The 21160-nt window shown below is 38.2% G+C and overlaps 1 protein-coding gene and 1 pseudogene across 3 annotated transcripts; both read right to left on the bottom strand.

Moving 5' to 3' along the window:
• Positions 1 to 313: 313 nt before the first annotated feature.
• Positions 314 to 9558, bottom strand: LOC129901614 (cullin-1-like). Of its 3 annotated transcripts, none has more exons than XM_055976862.1 (10): positions 9469 to 9558; positions 9126 to 9185; positions 5788 to 5950; positions 5361 to 5460; positions 4847 to 5035; positions 4710 to 4757; positions 4409 to 4612; positions 4260 to 4337; positions 3828 to 3917; positions 314 to 605 (listed from the first exon to the last, which is right to left on the bottom strand). In XM_055976862.1, the coding sequence occupies exons 3-10, from the start codon at positions 5916 to 5918 to the stop codon at positions 567 to 569; spliced, it is 879 nt and encodes a 292-aa protein (XP_055832837.1). In that variant the 5' UTR covers positions 5919 to 5950; positions 9126 to 9185; positions 9469 to 9558; the 3' UTR covers positions 314 to 566. The 3 variants fall into 3 exon arrangements, with proteins under 3 accessions (XP_055832837.1, XP_055832836.1, XP_055832838.1); XM_055976861.1 differs by having other exon boundaries at positions 9138 to 9185; XM_055976863.1 differs by lacking the exon at positions 9469 to 9558 and having other exon boundaries at positions 9126 to 9225.
• Positions 9559 to 10074: 516 nt separating this feature from the next.
• Positions 10075 to 12727, bottom strand: LOC129901616 (cullin-1-like; annotated as a pseudogene).
• Positions 12728 to 21160: the final 8433 nt, after the last annotated feature.

Here is a 21160-nt window from a genome sequence, read left to right as displayed (position 1 = left end):
AGGGCTTCAACAATAATAGGTAAGGAAATAAACTTTAAAAACACCTTGATCCAGCTATTTGTATAGATATCCCTAAGGAGTCGTTTGGTGTGAGGTATAAAGAATAATAATTCCAGGATACCTTTTATACCTTAGTGATAGAATAAGTTATCCCATATACATGGTGGGATAACTACCTGAAATAGTTAATCCCAGAATAACTTACTCCCAACCAAACAACCCCTTAGAGAATTAATTGGATGCATTATGTAATCAACCTGTTCATCATTCTTTATTTAGACAACAAGAAGAATATCAGAATCTCAATAGGAAATGTAAAACTGGACAGGCCAAGCAAATTTTACTTTAGTATTGTTACTATTGAAGAATTTAACAAAGGATCATGAAATGCAGACATCCGCATGTGTAATGCGTCTATAGAGTCATGAAAAATAGCGAAATATTGGCTTCTATAGTGAAACATTGTCATAGAGACCATATAACATAACACAACATGAAAAAAAATAAGACTCCAGTAAACACTTGGCCATCATGGTGAAATGCTGAAATAGAGGATGATGGTTGCATTATGGTATCATCCGGCAAGACGAGCCTGAACTTTCAGCCTGCACAAGAACACACCTATTAACACTTTACACTATAAAATTATTCTCAGGAACAATTTTTTTTTTTGAATTTTCTATACAATGTTCTTTACACCAAAAGTAGAAAGTTGCAATGCAACTCCCTTTGATTTGTTTTTTTGAATACTATATTGAATCTATCGTCAAGGCTTCTTCCATTCCTCTACCTCCAGATGGTCCACCAGATAGAGTGTGAAATTATTCTCCACCACTTCTCCTGTGTTTTGCTTCCCCCTCTCCTAATTCAGCGACTTAACAAGTCTGCTGTGCGCTCTAGCATTGACCATTTGGTCTCCGTTAAACTGATGAACAGAGTCCAAAGCTGAGATGTGAAACAGATGGTTATTTGTCTCTCTAGCCTCCCTGCGTAGCATGCATCTGGACACAATTTGCAATCCCTTTTTCTGTAGGATCTCGAGTGAAGCCAAGCAAAAGCACTTAACTTTAGTAGGAGCCATACAAAACTATGGCAGCATCCTGGATACCTCTTTTTTATAAATTCTACCTATAAACACTATACCAAAAATGATCTTTAGCGGCAACTAATTAATGACAATAGCTTAATTGCCGCTAAAAATGTATTTTTAGAGGCAATTAACACTTTGTAAATATCCCTAAATCCTATAGCGACATTGGATCCAAAAACAATTAACTAATGCCAAAAAAGGCTTTAGCACTCTTTGTTAATGTGTATATTTATTGCCACTAAAGGTTGTTGATAGTTTTTGCACATGAAACCATCAATCATCTGCAATATCTATCAACCACCTACCTATTTCCTGGTTATTAAGAAGATGCCTCCGAAGGGGAGCCTTGGAGTAACTGGTAAAGTTGCTACCATGTGACCAGGAGGTCACGGGTTCAAGCCTTGGAAACAGCCTCTAGCAGAATTGCAAGGTAAGGCTGCGTACAATAGACCCTTGTGGTCGGGCCCTTCCCGGACCCTGCGCATAGCGGGAGCTTTAATGCACCGGGCTGCCCCTAAGAAGATGCCTCCTGAAAAAGAATTTCCATCCCTGAGGAGACTAACTATCAGCCATTGTAAGTGCATATATTGGCCAGATCAGGGAAAACTTGCATTAAAACTTCCCGTCCAATCCATGAGTCCTTCCAAAATAATATTTTGTCACCAACACCCACCTCATAACATGACTTCTTTGCTAGTCTAGGCCAAAGATTTCTTATCGATCTCCATACTGATGTTCCATAGGTGGTTGATATTGCATTGGTGCACGTGCACCATTGCTCTGTCTGGCCATACTTATTCAAGGTTACCTCCTTCCATAGAGCCTGTTCATTATTTCCATTAAATCTCCATGATCATTTCATGAGCAAGCAATCATTCTGCATATTCGGATTCATGACTCCTAAACCACCAGCCTCCTTGTGTAATTGTGCAATCTTCCATTCTACTAAGTGATACCCCTTTCCCTCCCTGTTCCCAAACCAAAAAAAATTCATTTTAATCTGTCCAACACCTTGGCCACACTTATTGGAATGGGGAATGCGGACATCACATATGTGGGTAGTGTCCACAACTGCATTTATCAAAGTGAGCCTACCTCCAAGAGACAAGTATTGTGTCGTCCAATTTGCCAACTTTTCAGTCTTTTCAATGATCTCATCCCAGATAACCAATTCTTTGTTTTTGTTGCCTAATATCATGCCCAAATAGACTGTTGGTAATTTATCTACCATACACTCCAAGATCCCAGCTAGTTACATTTTGTTCTGTAAATGGTGTTTCTTGCATTCTACCTCCCTCCCACTGTTTTTACCTACTGAAAAATTTAGTGTTTCTGGCATTCTACCTCCCTCCCACTATTTTTACCTACTGAAAAATTTAGAAGGACTTGGACTCGCTTACAATTAACAGACCCTTGCATATTCAGATAAACATCGCTCGCAAGTGTAAAGCCATTGAACATATGTAACGGGGACATGGACAATTCAGCTTGTTACTTGCCGTATCTTCAGCCTGTTGCACCAAGTCCATGTCTTCAGCAGTGACATGCTGCGGAATATGTATAATTGGCATATGTTACGCCAAAGCAACAAAACTAAATACTTAACTAATCCTTTTGTTGTCACAGAAATCAAAAATACTTGTTTAAGCATACTAGTAACAGGTTCCAATTCATTCGAAATTCTGCAGAATAGCCTATACATTCGAGATAAATCCTCTACGATTCTACCTGAGCGAACAAAAGAGAGTAGCCGCGATACGTCCCAAGATGCCTTGAGAACTTGCACACTGAGCTGAGGTAGAGTTCGAGGACTTTACTTCAAGCTGCAACCTTGGAGACTTAGAAGGTGCTTGGAAGGAAGGATGAAGGCCAACAACATGCTGAAATGGAAGTACAAGGGTCCACCTAAAAGAATGCTCGGAGCTGAGGAAAGGTCATGGACGGAATGGAGCCAAGCCAGGTTCGTGAAGGTCACGACCCATACTGGGGCACCATACTCGGGAACAAAAGGAAAGTTGAAACACTGGCGAGCCCGGTATGCATCCACAGTGCCACATACGGACCTGGGAATCCAGATACAGTTCGTTTACTATACTAGACAGTCTATCTGGATTCTCATCCTCGGCGTTCGTGTACCATCACGGGCAGAGTACTTTGCTTCATTTGCATTATTCAGACGCCACTTTGGGGCATTTTTGTAATAGACCTCTTAGGTCTCCTAAAACAATAAATAGTTGGGAGTAGCCCATTTTTACCTAGACAAATGTTGATGGCGTGGCTTGCTTGTGGAATCATTCCTCTTGAGGATTATCTTAGATAGATCGCTTTCTTGAGAAATCTTTCCTCTTGAGGGTTGTCTTACAGATTTGATGCTTGTTTCTGGATTTTTAATAGAAGATTTTTGTTTTCATATAGCCATTATTGTCTATTAGTTCCATACTTGTGCCTATCTTCTATCTTTTATTCTTGTTCTTAGAACTTAGGGTTTCTTTCTATTTCCGCACAATCCGGTTCGTATCAAGCCATAAGGCAGAAGAGAGAGAGAGAGAGAGCAACAAAAAAAGGGCAGCCCAGTGCACTAAAGCTCCCGCTATGCGTAGGGTCCGGGGAAGATCCCGACCACAAGGGTCTATTGTACGCAGCCTTACCTTGCATTTTTGCTAGAGGCGCAACAAATAGCATTTAAATCAGAACTACCACAAAACTAATGGTGAAAAGCAAAACAAGGAATCAATACCTTATCATCTCTAAGCAAAGCATGGGATCCAGAATGCTCCTTCTCAAGTAACTGATCGGCATACACAACCAATAATTCGTTTTTCACTTTCTGCAGCATAAATTTGGTCTCAGCATTGAACACAAATCCAACTAAAAGAAGATTTTCAACATAAAGAAGGTCTTAATTTTTAGCATTCCAACTCAAGTATCTATCAAGTGAATACTTTAAAGAGAAGAAATGTGAGATTGTTAACTTAGCTTTTCATGTTTATTTCCTTAAACAAAATTAAAAATTATGATTGACCAACCACCATCTCGCACCAGCAAAGAAGATGTGCTTTAAGCAATATAACACTTTTAAGATTTGGCTGTGGCTGACTAATATCACAAAAACAAGAAGCAATGTCTCTACTGCTCCAAGAAGAAAAGAAGGGTAAATTTCAATGCTGACCTCCAGAAGTTTTGTCTCGCTACTAACGTGAAGATAATGAGACACTCTTTCCTTCTCTTTCTTCAAGCACTCTTCCACCTGTGTTAGCAAAACATGGGTATCACAATTTTCTCTAGCAACTTAAAGCAATAACCAAAATTGAGTTGTACCTTCAACATATAATCCGAATAAGAATCTTCCACGATCCAACTTGAAGCTTTTCGAGAATAATAAGTTGCAGTATCTCTAAGCATTGCATCTTCAAAGTCATCAACATAATACTCCATTTCCCCCCTTCCAATTGCAACAAATATATCAAGAACGTTCTTCACTAAAGCTCTATCAATCTGCTCACCCTCACGTTCTTTTTCAATCTGATACAAGCCAACTCTTAATCAGACCCTCATAACTAGCATGTAGTACCACAAGACTCGGGAAAACGAAAACAAAAATAAGAGATATGATACTTGCCAACACAATAACTGCATTTATAGCTTTACCACTCAACTCCTGATAAACCTATTGTCAACAAAAAACAGAAATAAGTTATCCACACAACAAAAATACGACGAATGCTCAACCAAAATTAGGATTGGCAAGAAACAAACCAAATTGTGGAAGCATGTCAGACCAGCTTTGTCCAGTGTAGATAGATTGCGTCGAGGAATATGATACAGTGAAAGATAATAGAAGAACCGTGAGAGAAACCTGATCATACATTTATGATTTTCCCACCTCTTCACAAGCTCCCTCAACATTAACTCAGCATCCTGCTTCTCTCTTAAAGCAGGGAGAACCTAATAAAGAGTACAAACACAGATTGCAAAATTGAACAGCGATTAGCAAAGCAACTAGAATAAATTCAATAATATATCCTGTATCCTTTTCAAATTAGATGAAGTAGTGTTGACTAGCATGCGTCAGTTATACAAATAAACGAGCACCAATATGTTGGCCTAATTATCATAAGCTATGTTGCTCGGACTCTCCAAAAATACTGTAGCATTCGTGTCGAATCCTTAAAAATTGCACTGCTTTTGGAGGATCCGACACGCACCAGATGAATTTTTTTGAAGAATCCGAACAACCTAGATCATAAGAGAGAAAGTTAATGCTTCTTACGGTGGAATTGATGTATTCATCAAGTACTTCCTTGTACTTATCATACAGCTGCGGAGCGTAACTGTGAGGAGGTGCCTGTGAACACATGTTATATATAACTCTACTCTTCAAATTAAGGAGAAGCTTCTTCCTGGGGGCGGATGTAACCTTTCGGGCTGCAAGACTTTCGACACGGATTTTATATATATGTAAAAAGCTACCAAAATCTCAAACAATATCAGATATGAACTCATTGTTTTATCACTACATTGAATTCAATGATGAAAATCTTAAAAGTTGAACCCATTAAGTAAAATCTTGAATACGCTTCTACTTCCTCCCATGACAAGAGTGCAGGTTTATCACATTTTAAAGATTATCAATATAATACAGTGTGTACATACCAAACAAATAATATTTTATATATTAAGACAAATGATAAGGATACGTGTATAACATCATGGATTCTTCAGCCCTGAATGATTCTGGCTTTCCTTCCAGAATTCTCTTCACTTTTTTGATTCCCTTCTGTATAAAATCCCATCCTTCCTCAAACTCAACTATACTCCTCCGTCTCATTTCAATCTTAGAAGCACGCGCTTTATAGCAATCTGTATATGACAAATCAAAAACCACACATATAATCACACAACACTACATATTACAAGCATTAAAAAAGTAAAAAAGCAATTCCATGCCAACTACTAATAAACAATGCCAATTCAACTTTCAAGAAAAATAGCGTCAATGTACATAGGTGACAGCAACAAGCAGCAACTTCCCAGCATCCAAGAGTGTCAATAGAGTGGATAGAGAACCATGAGGTCGTTCAAATCTCAGGAAAGGCAAAGCACTAAGTGATTTCTTCTCCTCTGTCCAAGCCTTGTGGACAGAGTTACCTGTAGCACTCAGTGCTGGATGAAGCCTTGGTGGACACAGGTACCACGTGAAATTAATCGAAGTGCACATGAGTTGGCCCAAAAACCAACAAAACCAACAATATATCCAGTGTAATCCTACTAGTGAGATCCGGGAAGGGTAGGATGTTCGCAGACCTTAATCCTACCTTTCTTAGGTAAAGAGGTTGTTTCCGATAGACCTCGGGTTAAAAAATGTAATCAAAGCATGCTTGAAAGGATAATAATGACATCACAATGACTAGACACATAAAGAAAAAGAAGCAACATGTAGTAGTGAACATTGAAGAATAAGATACTATGTGACTAGTGACTAATATTACTAAATACGGAGAAGAGGAGACTGACCCCCTGCCTCTCCCACATGAAAGTGTGATAACACTCAGCTACCTACTATCCTTCTACCCTAATCAAAGCATGCTTGAAAGGATAATAATGACATCACAATGACTAGACACATAAAGAAAAAGAAGCAACATGTAGTAGTGAACATTGAAGAATAAGATACTATGTGACTAGTGACTAATATTACTAAATATGGAGAAGAGGAGACTGACCCCCTGCCTCTCCCACATGAAAGTGTGATAACACTCAGCTACCTACTATCCTTCTACCCTAATCAAAGCATGCTTGAAAGGATAATAATGACATCACAATGACTAGACACATAAAGAAAAAGAAGCAACATGTAGTAGTGAACATTGAAGAATAAGATACTATGTGACTAGTGACTAATATTACTAAATACGGAGAAGAGGAGACTGACCCCCTGCCTCTCCCACATAAAAGTGTGATAACACTCAACTACCTACTATCCTTCTACCCTAATTCTCGGCCTCCACATTGTCCTATCTAGGGTCATGTCCTCAATAAGTTGAAGATGTGCCATGTCTTGTCTAATCACCTCCCCCAATTCTTCTTCAGCCTACCTCAACCTCTCCTAAAACTTGCTACAGCCAACTTCTCACACCTCATAACTAGTGCATCTGCGCACCTCTTCACATACCCAGATCATCTCAGCTGGCCCAAATAGCACGTTTATAAAATAAAAGTAAGCAGCAAATTCTCAATTAAAAATCAGTAGAACATACAATGTCAGTTCAACTTTCAACGATAAAGAAGCAAAACATCATAAATGCACACAAGTTACAACAAAAAAGAAATATTTTATTACAATGTCGATTTCCACATATACAACTTAAACTTTTATTGTTTTGCAAGTTTCATACCGAAAATATCGGGTGTTCACAAAACTACCTCAGATGAAAATACACCCCAGAGGAATGTGCCTCTCAACAAGTTATATGAAATATTTTCATACATTCAATCCATGGTTTTTAATCTAAAGGGAGATATAGGTAGGGGTAACAAGAACACACAATAAACTAGTTTAGGTATGAAACTGGAAAAATGGTCATAGATTAGGGGGATATTTAACTTTCTATACAAAAAGACCTAGAATCACATGTCCTTTTCTTTTCCCAAAATCCTAATTCAATTTAATGTTAAAAGGATTTTAGCACGATATCGAACCCTAACAACAATAAGTAGAACAAGAATCCACGAATCAAAGCTTAATTCAGAACTTTCTATGTGCTTACCTGAGAAAAGGATCGATCGCCGATGTCTTTGGAAAATTTTCGCTCTCCTCGAAGTAATTCAAAAATGGAGTACTGTGTGTTAAGTTGAATTCAACTAAAGCTAGTCATAAGACTCTTCGTAAAATTACTCCTTATAACCATGCTCTTTTTTGGTAATTTAGTAATTCAACATCTTTATAGAAACAAAATTTCTAAGATCACAAATATCTAGAGATTTTGACTAATATTTTGATACTTGAATACACTTTTTGTGTTTATACCAAGTTGTCTTGTGACTAGGATTGGACGTTCCAACAGATCGGAGTGGATATGAAAATTTCGATTAGGATTTTAGGTTTTCGGATTGAAGAATACAATTCAAATCCAATCCAAACAAGCTTTGATGCTGCTCGGATTGTATCGAATTTCTTCAGTTCGGTTTCAAACTAATCGGTTTGGATATTTTGAATTTTTGAGCCTATAAGTTGAGAGCTTACATCCAGTCAAATATCTTAGTAATTCCTCATTCCCACCACTATCATCCAAATAAAGTATTCATGCAATCAATGCTACGATATTATCAAGGAAATGCAACAAAAAGCATTAATAAAGCGTTAAAAATATTAAGTACAACATAGTAAAATTATGTCGAAGTCTTGAGCCGGGGGTCTATCGAAAACAACCTCTCTACCTTAACCTCACCTCTGAGGCAGCGGTAAGGTCTGAGTACACTCTACCCTCTCCAAACCCTACTACGTGGGATTACACTGGATATGTTGTTGTTGTATAGTAAAATAATGTCGATATAAAAAGTATTTTGACAGTGACTTAGTAATTAGAATTAATTAGATGAACTAATATCTAGTAAGTAGGGTGTTGGACTTATTAGTAATCGGCATATGGATAATGGGTAGGGCTAAAAATAAGGTATGAAAGTTTCAGATTTATATCCGAAAATCCGAATACCCAAATTTGAAATCCAATCCGAAATACTAATATTTAACAATTGAATCTGAAATCCAATCCGTAATCTTAAAATTCAAATAAACATACCAGGTGTGATCCCACAAATGGGGTCTGGGGGGTGTATGCATACCTTACCCCTACCTCTTGCAGGGCAGAGAGGTTGTTTCCGAAAGACCCTCATCAAAGAAAAGTGATTTTTGACACTATATAAAATTATAATCAGGAAAAAAATTATCTTGAAACCATAGGGACATCAAGGTTGCAAAGATTGTTCTTAAGTGTAAAACCATCAAAAATATATTACGGGGACATGGACAATTCACCTTGTTACTTACCGTATCTTCAGACTGTTGCACCAAGTCCATGTCTTCAGCAGTGACATGCTGCGGAATATGTATAGTCAGCATATGTTAAGACAAATCAGCAAAACTAAATAACCAATCCTTCTGTCATAGAAAGCAAAATTTTCTGTTCAAACATATTAGCAACAGGTTCCAATTCATTCGGAAGTCTGCAGAATAGCCTATACATTTGAGATAAATCCTCTACCTGGGCGAACAAAAGAAAGTGGGGCCGTAAGGTCAAAAGAGAGAGAGAGAATCAAATAGCATTTAAATCGGAATTATCAGTAAACTAATAGTGAAAAGAAAAACAAGGAATCAATACCTGATCATTTCTAAGCAAAGCTCGGGATCCAGAATGCTCGTTGTCAAGTAACTGATTGGTATACACAACCAATAATTCGTTTATCACTTTCTGCAGCACAAATTTGGACTCAGCACTGAAAACAAATCCAACTAAAGGAAGATTTTCAACATGATGGAGGTCTGAATTTCAACATTCCAAGTAAAGTATCTATCAGGCGAATACTTTAAAAGCAAAGACATGAACAATAAGTGCACTGTAGAAATATGAGACTGTTAACTTTCTTTTCATGTTTTATTTTCTTGAACAAAATTAAAACAATCATTGATGCGAAGAAGAAGTGCTTTTGGTAATATAACACTTAAGATTTGGCTGCAGCAGACTAATATCACAAAAACAAGAAGCAAAATCTCCTCTGCTCCAAAAAGAAAAGAAGGGTAAATTTCAGTGCGGACCTCCAGAAGTTTTTTCTCGTTACAAACGTGGAGATAATGAGACACTCTATCCTTCTCTTTCTTCAAGCACTCTTCTACCTGTGTTATCAAAGCATGGGTATCACAGTTTACTCGGGCAACTTAAAGCAATAACCAACTATTTATGGAGAAAATTATAAAAACTGAGTTGTACCTTCAACATATAATCTGCATAAGACTCTTCCACGATACAACTTGGAAGCTTTTCGAGAATAATAAGCTGCAGAATCTCTAAACATTGAATCTTCAAAGTCATTCACAAAATACTCCATTCCCCCCTTCCCCCCTTCCATTTCCAACAAATATATCAAGAACGTTCTTCAATAAAGTTCTATCAATCTGCTCACCCTCACGTTCTTTTTTCAATCTGATATAAGCTAACTCTTAATCAGAACCTCATAACTACCAAATAGTATCACAAGATTTGGGGTCAGTGAAAAGGGGGGAAAACGAGAAACAAAAATAAGAGATATGATACTTGCCAACACAATAACAGCATTTACAGCTTTACCGCGCAACTCCTGATAAACCTATTGCCAACAAAAACTGAAATAAGTTACCACAAAATAAACATATGACGAAAGCTAATGCTGCCTATAATTAAATGGGATTGGCAAGAAACATACCAAATCATGGAAGCACGTCAGACCAACTTCGCTCGGTGCAGGTAGAAACCTTAGGGGAATAAAAAACACGTCAAGATGATGGAAGAACTGTGAGAGCCACATGACCATAAGTTTATGGTTCTCCTGTCTTTTCACAAGGTCCCTGACATAAACTCAGCATCATGCTTCTCTCTTCAAGCAGGCAGAATCTAATAAAGAATTCAAACACAAATTGCAAAATTGAACAGTGATTAGCAAAGCAACTAGAATAAATTCCATAATGTAGCATGTATCCTTTTCAAATCAGATGAAGTAATGTTGACTAGCATGTGTCAATTATACCAATACAAGAGAACCAAAATTGTCCAGACCAAACTCAAGTTCTATTCGTTAATTGCCTAATTAAAAGTACAACTCGGCCAAAAAGCCCCCCAATTTGCATGAATATGTTGGCCTAATTATCATAAGCTATGTTGCTCGGACTCTCCAAAAATATTGTCGCATTCGTGTCGGACCCTCAAAAAATGCACTACTTTTGGAGGATCCAACACGCACCGATGATTTTTTTTTTTGAAGAATCGAGCAACATAGATCATAAGAGAGAAAGTCAATAGTTCTTACAGTTGAATTGATGTATTTATCAAGTGTTTCCTTGTACTTATCACATAGCTGCTGAGAGTAACTGTGAGGAGGCCTATGTGAACACATTTTATATACAATTCTACACTTCAAATTAAGGAGAAGCTTCATTTGGGGGGGGGGGGATAGTACCTTTCGGCTGCAGGACTTTCGACATATATACATATGTAAAAAAGCTATTAAAATCTCAATCAATACAGATTTGAACCCACGGTTTTAACATTACAATGAATTCAATCATGAAAATTTAAAAGATGAACCCATTAAGTTAAATTCCTGGATACGTTTTTCCTTCTTCCCGTGGAAAAAGTGCAGGTTCACCACATTTTAAAAATTATTTCATACTAAAAAAATAATACAGTGTATACATAAAAAAAAAAAAAGGGCAGCCCGGTGCACTAAAGCTCCCACTATGCGCAGGGTCCGGGGAAGGGCCCGACCACAAGGGTCTATTGTACGCAGCCTTACCTTGCATTTCTGCCAGAGGCTGTTTCCAAGGCTTGAACCCGTGACCTCCTGGTCACATGGTAGTAACTTTACCAGTATATACATACTAAACAAATAATATTTCATATATTAAGCCATACTTCAAGAACAAAGAATTTTAAGGATACGTGTATAACATCATGTATTCTTCACCGCTTAATGATTCTTGCTGTCCTTCCAGAATTCTATTCAAATTTTCGATTCCCTCCTATATACACCCCATCCTTCCTCAAACTCATTTATGTTCGCCAACTTAACTATCTCCATCTGGCTCATTTCAATCTTAGAAGCACGCGTTTTACTGCCACCTGAATATGAAAAATCGAAAACCACAAAATATAATCACATAACACTACACCAAGCACCATAACGAAAAAAAGCCATCCCATGCCAATTTAACTTTCACAAAAAATAGCATCACAGGTGGCAGAAACAAGCAGCAACTTCCCAGCACCCAAGAGTATCAATAAAGTGGATTGAGAACCGTGAATTCCTGGGAAGGAAAAAACACTAGGTGATTTCTTCCCCTCTGTCCAAGCCTTGGTGCAGAGTTACCCATAGTACTCTGTGTTGGTGGAAGCCTTGGATGACAAAGGTATCACGCGAAATTAATCGAGGAGAACATGAGTTGGCCCTAACACCACATTTATAAGAAAAAAAGAGTCAATGGTCAAAAACACACCTAAACTATCACATTTTCGCGAGTTTCATACCTCAACTATCCATTGTTCCATTTACCTACCTAAACTATCACTCTTTTGTATTAAAACACACCTCAATGCTCAGGTGGCCTACAAGCGTCTATTGTCGATTGGGAATAAATATTTGGCCAACTCAGCCTCGAGATGTTTTTAATACAAAGAGAGTGATAATTTAGGTAGATAAATGGAACAACGGATAGTTGATGTATGAAATTTGCAAAAAGATTATAGTTTGAGTGTGTTTTTGACGATCAACTCAAAAAAAGCAATCGGCAACGTCTCATTTAGTAATCATTTTAACTTACGATGTCAATTCAACTTTCAACGATAAAGAAGAAAACATCATCAATTGACGCAGGTTACAACAAAGGAAGAAATATTTTACCTCAGTGTCGATTTCCCCATATACAAAAGAGTGAATAGATTAAAAGAACTCAAACTGCCATTGTTTTGCACGTTGCAAACCTAAAATATCGGGTTTTCACAAAACCTCCTTGAACTACCATGAACTCATATGAAAATAAACCCTGGAGGAATATGAAAATCACACTCCAGAAGCTCCTCCAAGGAGTTCCATGTCACAGTACACATAGACACTATTTTGCAAGTTTCATACTTAATTTATTGAGTGTTCACAGAACCCCCTGAACTACCATAAACTCATTGCGTGCCTCTCAGCAAGTTATCTCAAACATTTTGAGACATGCAATTGAGGGTTTTTAATCTAAAGAGAGTTAGTCGAAGTATAACAGGAACACACACTAAACTATTTTAGGTATGGAACTCGTAAAATGGTAATAGATTACTGTTTCTTTAACCTATTCACTCTATACCAAGAGACCTAGAATCACACCTAATTTTAAGAGTTCCACGTCGTCGTACACATGGACACTGTTTTGCAAGTTTCATACCTAATTTATTGAGTGTTCACAGAACCCCTGAACTACCATGAACTCATTGGGTCATGTGAACTCATTTTTAAGACTTTTTTTCATCTCCCACATGCCTCTCAGCAAGTTATCTTAAACAGTTTGAGACATCCAATCAAGTTTTTCAATCTAAAGGGATTTATAGTCTAGAAGGAGCATTGGAAGAACAATGGGAAAAATGCAGTGCGATAGTGTTGTCTTGGATAGCGAGCACTGGTACGAGTGAATTGCTACCAGGAATCATGTACGCTTCGAATGCGAAGAGAGTTTGAGCAGACTTTGAGGAAAGGTTTGAGAGGTCAGATCTCACCAGAACCTACCATCTGTGGTACGAAATTGCAACTCTAAAACAAGGTACCGACTCTGTTACTTCATACTATTCGAATTTGAAGGACCTATGGTCTGAATTGGATGTAATGATTCCATCACCGGGGTGTAACTGTACGGATTCAGCCTCCTATGTGGAGCATTTGAAGTCACAAAGACTACTTCAATTCCTGATGGGATTGAATGAGAGTTTAGGGAACATTAGGAGCAGTATTTTGGCTGGAAAGCCTATCGTAACTGTCAATGAAGCATATGCTGTAGCAGCACAAGAAGAGAGACAGAGATCATTAGGAGTTGTAGATAAAGCCAGAGATGCTCTAACACTTCTAGCAGGAAGAACTCAAGGGTAAAGGCCAAGGCCAAAGAAATTTGTACCTCCTGGAACAATTTCACTGTGGTTTCAAAGGTCACTTTAAGGGTGATTGCTCTAGATTGGTTGGATATCACCAGACTTCAAAAGTAACAGAAAAGGAGCTGATGACTCTAAACATGATTTCAAGCCTGCAACTGCAAATCTTACAAGGAATGCTGATGATGATTTCACCAATGGAGGAAGATTCACAGAAAATCATGTCACCAGCTCAGTATCAGGATCTAGTAAGCAGGATGGATAAAAAGTAACATCAGATTGTGTTGCTAACATGTCAGGTATTACCTCCTTACTGTCCAATGCAGGTAAGATCTATGAGTGTATAATTGATAGTGGAGCTACACATCATATTACACCTAGTGAGGATTTATTAACTGCTATTAGAAGAATAAAGGATAATAACACTAATGGAGTAAAAGTGCCAACAGGAAACAGATGTGATATCAAAGGTGAAGGGAATGCAAATATTTTGGAAGGCCATGAACTTAAGAATGTTTTGCATGTACCAGACTTCAAGTTCAGTTTATTGTCAGTCTCCAAACTAACCAGGGAACTCTCCTGTTCAGTTTCCTTTTTCCCTGAATTCTGTGTATTTCAGGGAATCTTCAATGCCAAGTGTTGGGGATTGGTAGGGAGAAGGAAGGTCTGTACATACTAAAGGAACAAGTAGGACCACAATAAATGCAATGGTTGCTGAGAATGGGAATGAAGATGCAAGGTTATGGCACTTGAGACTAGGACATGCATCAACTGGAGCAATACAACAAAAACACCTCTCAGACAAGAGTGTACAACACAACTGTGAGATCTGTCCTCTAGATAAACAATGTCGATGAAGTTTCCTATTAGTGACAATAAAACACTTTTGAGTTGGTTCATGTTGATGTCTGGGGACCATATAGAAAGTCTACTTATGACAAGAAGAACTATTTTGTTACTATAGTGGATGATCATAGTAGGTACACATGGATATGTCTGATTCATTCTAAGAGTGAAGTCATTGTAGTGCTCAAAGATTTCACTGCTCTAATAAACAATCAATTTGACTTGTCTGTGAAAACATTAAGGTCTGATAATGGCTCAGAATTTTTCAATTCTTCAGTAATTGATTTACTTGCATCTCAATGTATTGTGCACCAAAGTATCTGTGCTTACCCCCCCCCCCCCCAAACAGAATAGGACAGTGCAGAGAAAACACAGACACATCCTAGAAGTGGCTAGGGCATTGAGGTTCTAGAGTTCACTATTCATTTTTGGGGAGAGTGTATTGGAACTGACGTATACTTGATTAATAAGTTGCTGTTGTTGTGCCTCAATTATTGCAGTGTTTGTTGGAAGTTGAATTACTGCCCCTAAATTCAAGGCAGAAAATAAAAGTTGGCTGAATAAATTGCTATGTTTTAGTTGTTTCCCTTTTCTAGTTCGTTTAAAAGTCTATTAGCTATTTTTTAAGATTAGTTCCTTATTTTCAACAACATACCCAGTGGAATCCTACTAAGTGGAATCCTACTAAGTGGGGTCTGGGGAGGGCAGAGTATACACAGACCTTACCACTACCTCGAGGAGGTAGAGAGACTGTTTCCGAAAGACCCTCTGCTCAAGTGCCTCAAACCCAAGTAACAGAATAATACACAATAAATATAGCATAGCAATTAATAGGAAAGTCTACAATGAAGAAACAACTCACAGCACAAAAGAGTGATAATATAGACATGATACACAACACAATAAACTAATCCTCCACTAATTCCCTCCCCCTACTAACCTTCTACCCTAATATGTGTCCTCCACTCCTTCCTATCTGGGGTCAAGTCCTCAGTACTATGGAGGTGTGCCAAATCCTGTCTAATCACTTCTCCCCAATACTTCTTCGGCCTACCTCTACCCCTCTGATTCCCCCCTACAACCATCCTCTCACACCTCCTCACTGGGGCCTCAACGCACCTCCTTTGCACATGTCCAAACCATCTCAGTCTCGCTTCCCTCATCTTGTCCGCCACAGGGGTCACTCCTACCTTCTCCCGAATAACCTCATTCCTAATTCTGACGCTTCTAGTATGACCACATATCCATCTCAATATCCTCATCTACGCAACATTCATCTTCTGAACATGAGAGTTCTTGACTGGCCAGCATTCCACCCCATACAATAGGGACTGTCTAACCACCACTCTGTAAAACTTTCCTTTAAGTTTGGGTGGTACCTTCTTATCGCACAAAACTCCAGACGCAAGCCTCCATTTCGTCCATGTCACCCCAATGCGGCGTGTGACATCACTATCGATGTCCCCACTACCCTGGATTACGGACCTAAGATACTTGAAATTTTCTCTCTTGGGAATAGGTTATGTCGCAAGCCTCACTTCTGCGTTTGCTTCATCTACCACACCACCGAATTTGCACTCCAAATACTCTGTTTTGATCCTGCTCAACCTGAATCCTTTGGACTCCAGAGTCTATCTCCAAACCTCTAACCTAGCATTAACTTTGTCCCGCGTCTCACCAATCAGTACTATGCAAATAACATACACCAAGGAACCTCCTCCTGAATAGATCACGTCAACTCAGCAAGCAGTAATTTCAGTTAGCATATTAGGAGTACTTTGCTGAATCTTTAGTTAACGTGTAATGTATATATTCAGTCTCTGAAGATCAATAAAACATCTCTCTCTTTCTCTTTTTCTTCTTTAAATGAGCCTTTGTTCTCCTCTGTTAACAACAACAGTTGCCTACTGAAGTACTTGGAGGAAGAACACCGTATGAGATGCTACATCATAAGACACCTAGACTTGATTATCTAAGCGTATTTGGTTGATTATCTAAGCGTATTTGGTTGCTTATGCTATGCAAGCAGATTACCAAGAGGGGACAAGTTTGCACCTAGAGACAGGAAGGCAGTATTTCTAGGATACTAGACTCAGGAGGGATATAGATTATATGATCTGACTGAGAAAGTCTTCTTTGAGAGTAGAGATGTCACTTTCAGAGAATATAGTTTTCCTTACCAGGAGGGATATTCACCTGATAAGCTTGACATGTTTGAACTAAACAACTCAGTGAATCTTGCTCCTCAACTGGAGATGAAGAGCAAGTAGTGCTGGGACAGCCAGTTGAAGTGAACCATGATGATGGAACATTCCCTCCAATAACAGAACAACCTACTGAGTATAGTGCAGATCCTAGCCTTGACATCATTGTTGCTACTAGCCTTGACATCATTGTTGATACTGAAGTTGATGTGGTTGATAATTCACATTCTGAAGGAGATTCAGAGGATAATCCACCAATAGGACAAGATCTACTACCAGCCACAACAGTAGATGTACAACTAAAGGATCAAACCAAGCTCAGGCCCACTAGGACTACTAAGCAACCTGTATGGCTTAGTGACCATATTACTTCTTCTAAACCATCCAAACCATCTGCTAGTTGCTCCTACCCTATTTAAGATTCCATCCACTACTCTCACTTGTCATCTTCTTACCAAGCCTACTTAAGTGCATTCTCTTCTCCAGTAGAACCCAAGTCATTCAAAGAAGCTTATCAGGATGATAGATGGATTGCAGCTATGACTGATGAAATAGCTGCTTTAGAAAGTAATCACACCTGGGACGTAGTTGATCTACCACCACGAAAACAAGCTATTGGTTCAAAATGGGTTTTTAAGATCAAACACAAGGCAAATGGGATTGTGGATAAATACAAAGCAAGATTGGTGGCCAAGGGTTATAATCAAAAGAAAGGACTGGACTATCATGAGACTTTCTCTCCTGTTGCAAAGATTGTGAGAGTAACAACAATTATTAGCATTGCAGCTTCAAAAGATTGGCCATTGCTCCAAATGGATGTTAACAATGCATTCTTACAAGGTGATTTGTATGAAGAAGTTTATATGACTTTGCCACAAGGTTTTCACAAACAGGGGGAGACTAGATATGCAAACTTCTGAAATCTCTATATGGCCTGAAACAAGCTTCTACACAATGGAATATCAAATTGTCCATTGCTTTATTGGAAGCAGGGTATAATCAAAGTTCACATGATCATTCCTTATTTACCAAACAATCTGGAACTGATATAATAATAATCTTGGTATATGTTGATGATTTATTGATCACAGGAAGTAGTCAACAACTGATTGATGATGCTCAAAGGACTCTGCATAGTACGTTCAAAGTGAAAGACTTGAGACAGCTCAGATACTTTCTGGGAATTGAGGTATTGAGGTCAAACAAAGGCATTCTACTTAATCAGAGGAAGTACACTTTGGAGCTGCTCTCCACAGTGGGATTAAGGGGAGCTAAACCACCATCTACTCCCATGAAAATGAATATGAAGCTCACTACAGTAGAATATGACTCAGTGGTTGGGAATATTGATGATCCTATCCTAGAAGACATTCACAGCTATCAACGGTTAGTTGGGAAGCTGCTTTATTTGACAATCACCAGACCTGACATATGTTTTGCTGTTCAAGTTCTTAGTCAATTTATGCAGCACCGCAAAAGATCACATTGGGATGCAGCACTGACAGTCCTCAGATACTTGAAGAAAGCACCTGGGCAAGGGTTGTTACTGAAGAAAGGATCACTTACAAATCTAACAGCCTTCTGTGATTCAGACTGGACAGCTTGTCCCAATACCAGAAGATCAGTTACAGGATATGTAATCCAACTTGATGAATCTCTGATCTCATGCAAATCAAAGAAACAACACACAGTGAGTAGGAGTTCAGCAGAAGCTGCGTATAGGAGTATAGCAGGCGCAGTGGCAGATATCATTTGGCTGGTTGGATTGCTCAAAGATCTAATGGTGGACATCATCACACCAGTTAGACTTTGCTGTAACAGCAAAACAGCTATGCGAAATTGCCTCCAATCCAATCTTTCCTGAAAGAACAAAACATATCGGAATAGACTATCATTTTGTGAGAGAAAAGCTCAAGGATGGTTTGATTAAGCCAGAGTATATTGGGTCCAAATCTCAATTAGCAGACTTGCTTACAAAAGGATTGGGGATAGTACAGCACCAGTTTCTTCTTTCCGAACTAGGAGTTCTTGATTTCTTCCATCCTATTAAATCTAGCTAAAGTGTAGAATTATACAGCTGGATATTAGCTGTCAAATAGTTAGTTGTAGTTGGTTGTAACTAACTACGCTGTTAAGAGTTAGCTACTAAAGTTGGCAGTTATCACTGTATAAAACTCTGTATGTTGGTTGATCAATGTTGTTGAAGCTCAGTTGAGCTAGTTTCAGCTGTAATTGATAAGAGTTTTGACCACCTGTCACCTTCCACCAACAACATATACCACATAACTTTGTCTACCAATACTAGGACAACCCATAATAACTATTTTATGTATGAAACTCGCAAAATAGTGATAAATTAGGATTTTTAAACCTATCACTACCAAATGACCTAAAATCAAATGCAGTTATCTTTTTCTTTTTACATAATTCCAATTCAATGTTGAAGAATATTCAACCTTAGCAACAACAAGAAGCACAAGAATCCACAAATCAAACCTTAAATCGGAATTTCCCTTTGAATGATGGATCAGTTAGATATATGGAAAATTTTGACTCTCCTTTGAAGAAATGTGAAATTCAAAAATGGAGGATTACGAGTTCAATGGAATTCAACATAAGTCTCTTTCCAAAATTACCCTTTATAACCTTATCTTTTTTTAGGTAATATAATAATTAATCATTTTTATAGAATTAGAATCATTATCAATTATAACTCTAAAGTTTTTGATGAAATATTTTAATATTTAATATACTATTGATAATAAAGAATATTATATGCATATATATTTATTGAAATAATTTATAATACGAAAAGGGTAAAAATGTCTTTAACTTTTTGAACGAATTTGTGAGAGTTATATCGCTCATTGAGAAACTATTTGTAGGAGGGGATTACAATAGCCACATTGGGACTACCTAAAGAGGTTGCGACGATATACATAAAGGTTTTGGTTTCAGGGATCAAAAGGAAGAATGAGTCTCGCATTTCGATTTTGCAAAAGTTTTTGAGTTGGTAATTGCAAATTCGAGTTTTCCAAAGAAAGAGGATCATTTGGTTACCTTCTTTAGCGTCGTGGCAAGATTTATACTCCTTAGAAAGGGCGATAGAGATATGACAATGTGCACAAAGATTTTGGTGGTGATCGAAAGGAAGAATGAGTCTCGCATTTGGATTTTATAAAAGTTTTTGAGTTGTTAGTTACAAATCCAAGTTTTCCAAAGAAAGAGGATCATTTGGTTATTCCCCTTAGAACCGTGGCAAGATTGATTACTTACTCCGTAGACAAGGTAATAAAGGTCTCTTCAATCTTACTCCATAGAAAGGATGATAAAGGTCTCTGCAAGGTTATTCACTTATTTCGAATGAGAATCTTACAACTCAACATAAACTTTTGATGATGGATTTAGAGATTAAGAGGAAGAAGAGGGCTTGGTATGACGCGTCAAGGATCCAATAAGGTGACTTGTCGCCTGTCAGAGCTCATGTTATGGGGGAGAAGTTGGCGGCAATAAGGGCTTGGAAGCAATGGAGATGTGATCGGTATGCGGAATAACAAAGCTAGTTGCATAAGAGAAGTTGCAAGATAGGTGGTCGGAGTCTCGAAGGATAGCTTTGGTGGACATCAAGAAGACTGGTGTTGGAATGGTAAAGTCCAACATAAAGTGAAAGCAAAGAAGACAGCATATGCGAAGTTGGTTGAGAGTAAGGACAGGAAAGATACGCAGGCAAGAAGAAAAATGCATAGGGTGGCAAGGAGGGAGGAGAAGTTACCAGTTACAGCGGCAAAAACAACTTTCAAATGCTTGTATGAGGAGATGGGGACAACGACAGAGATAGGAAGTTTTACATGCTATCCAAGGCAATACAGAAGAAGGTCCGAGACCTAGACCAAGTGAAGTGCATCAAAGACGAAAAAGGCAAAATATTGATGGAGAAGGCACTCATTAGACAGAGGTAACAAACATATTTTCATAAACTCTTGAATGAAGAGAAAGACAACGACTATATGCTGGGAGAGTTGGAGCCCTCAAAGAGAGAGAGAGTTTGGGTATTGCAGGCCTATAAAGCTTGACAAGCTTAAGGGTATTATTTGTAGGATGAGCAAGGGAAGAAGGATTGAAGATTTCAGACAGATTGTTGAAGTGGATATTTA

The sequence above is a fragment of the Solanum dulcamara genome, chromosome 8 (assembly GCF_947179165.1).
Source record: "Solanum dulcamara chromosome 8, daSolDulc1.2, whole genome shotgun sequence".
NCBI classification, from domain to species: Eukaryota; Viridiplantae; Streptophyta; class Magnoliopsida; order Solanales; family Solanaceae; genus Solanum; species Solanum dulcamara.
The sequence above is the reverse complement of the archived record's forward strand: the minus strand, read 5'-3'. Positions and strand labels throughout refer to the sequence as shown.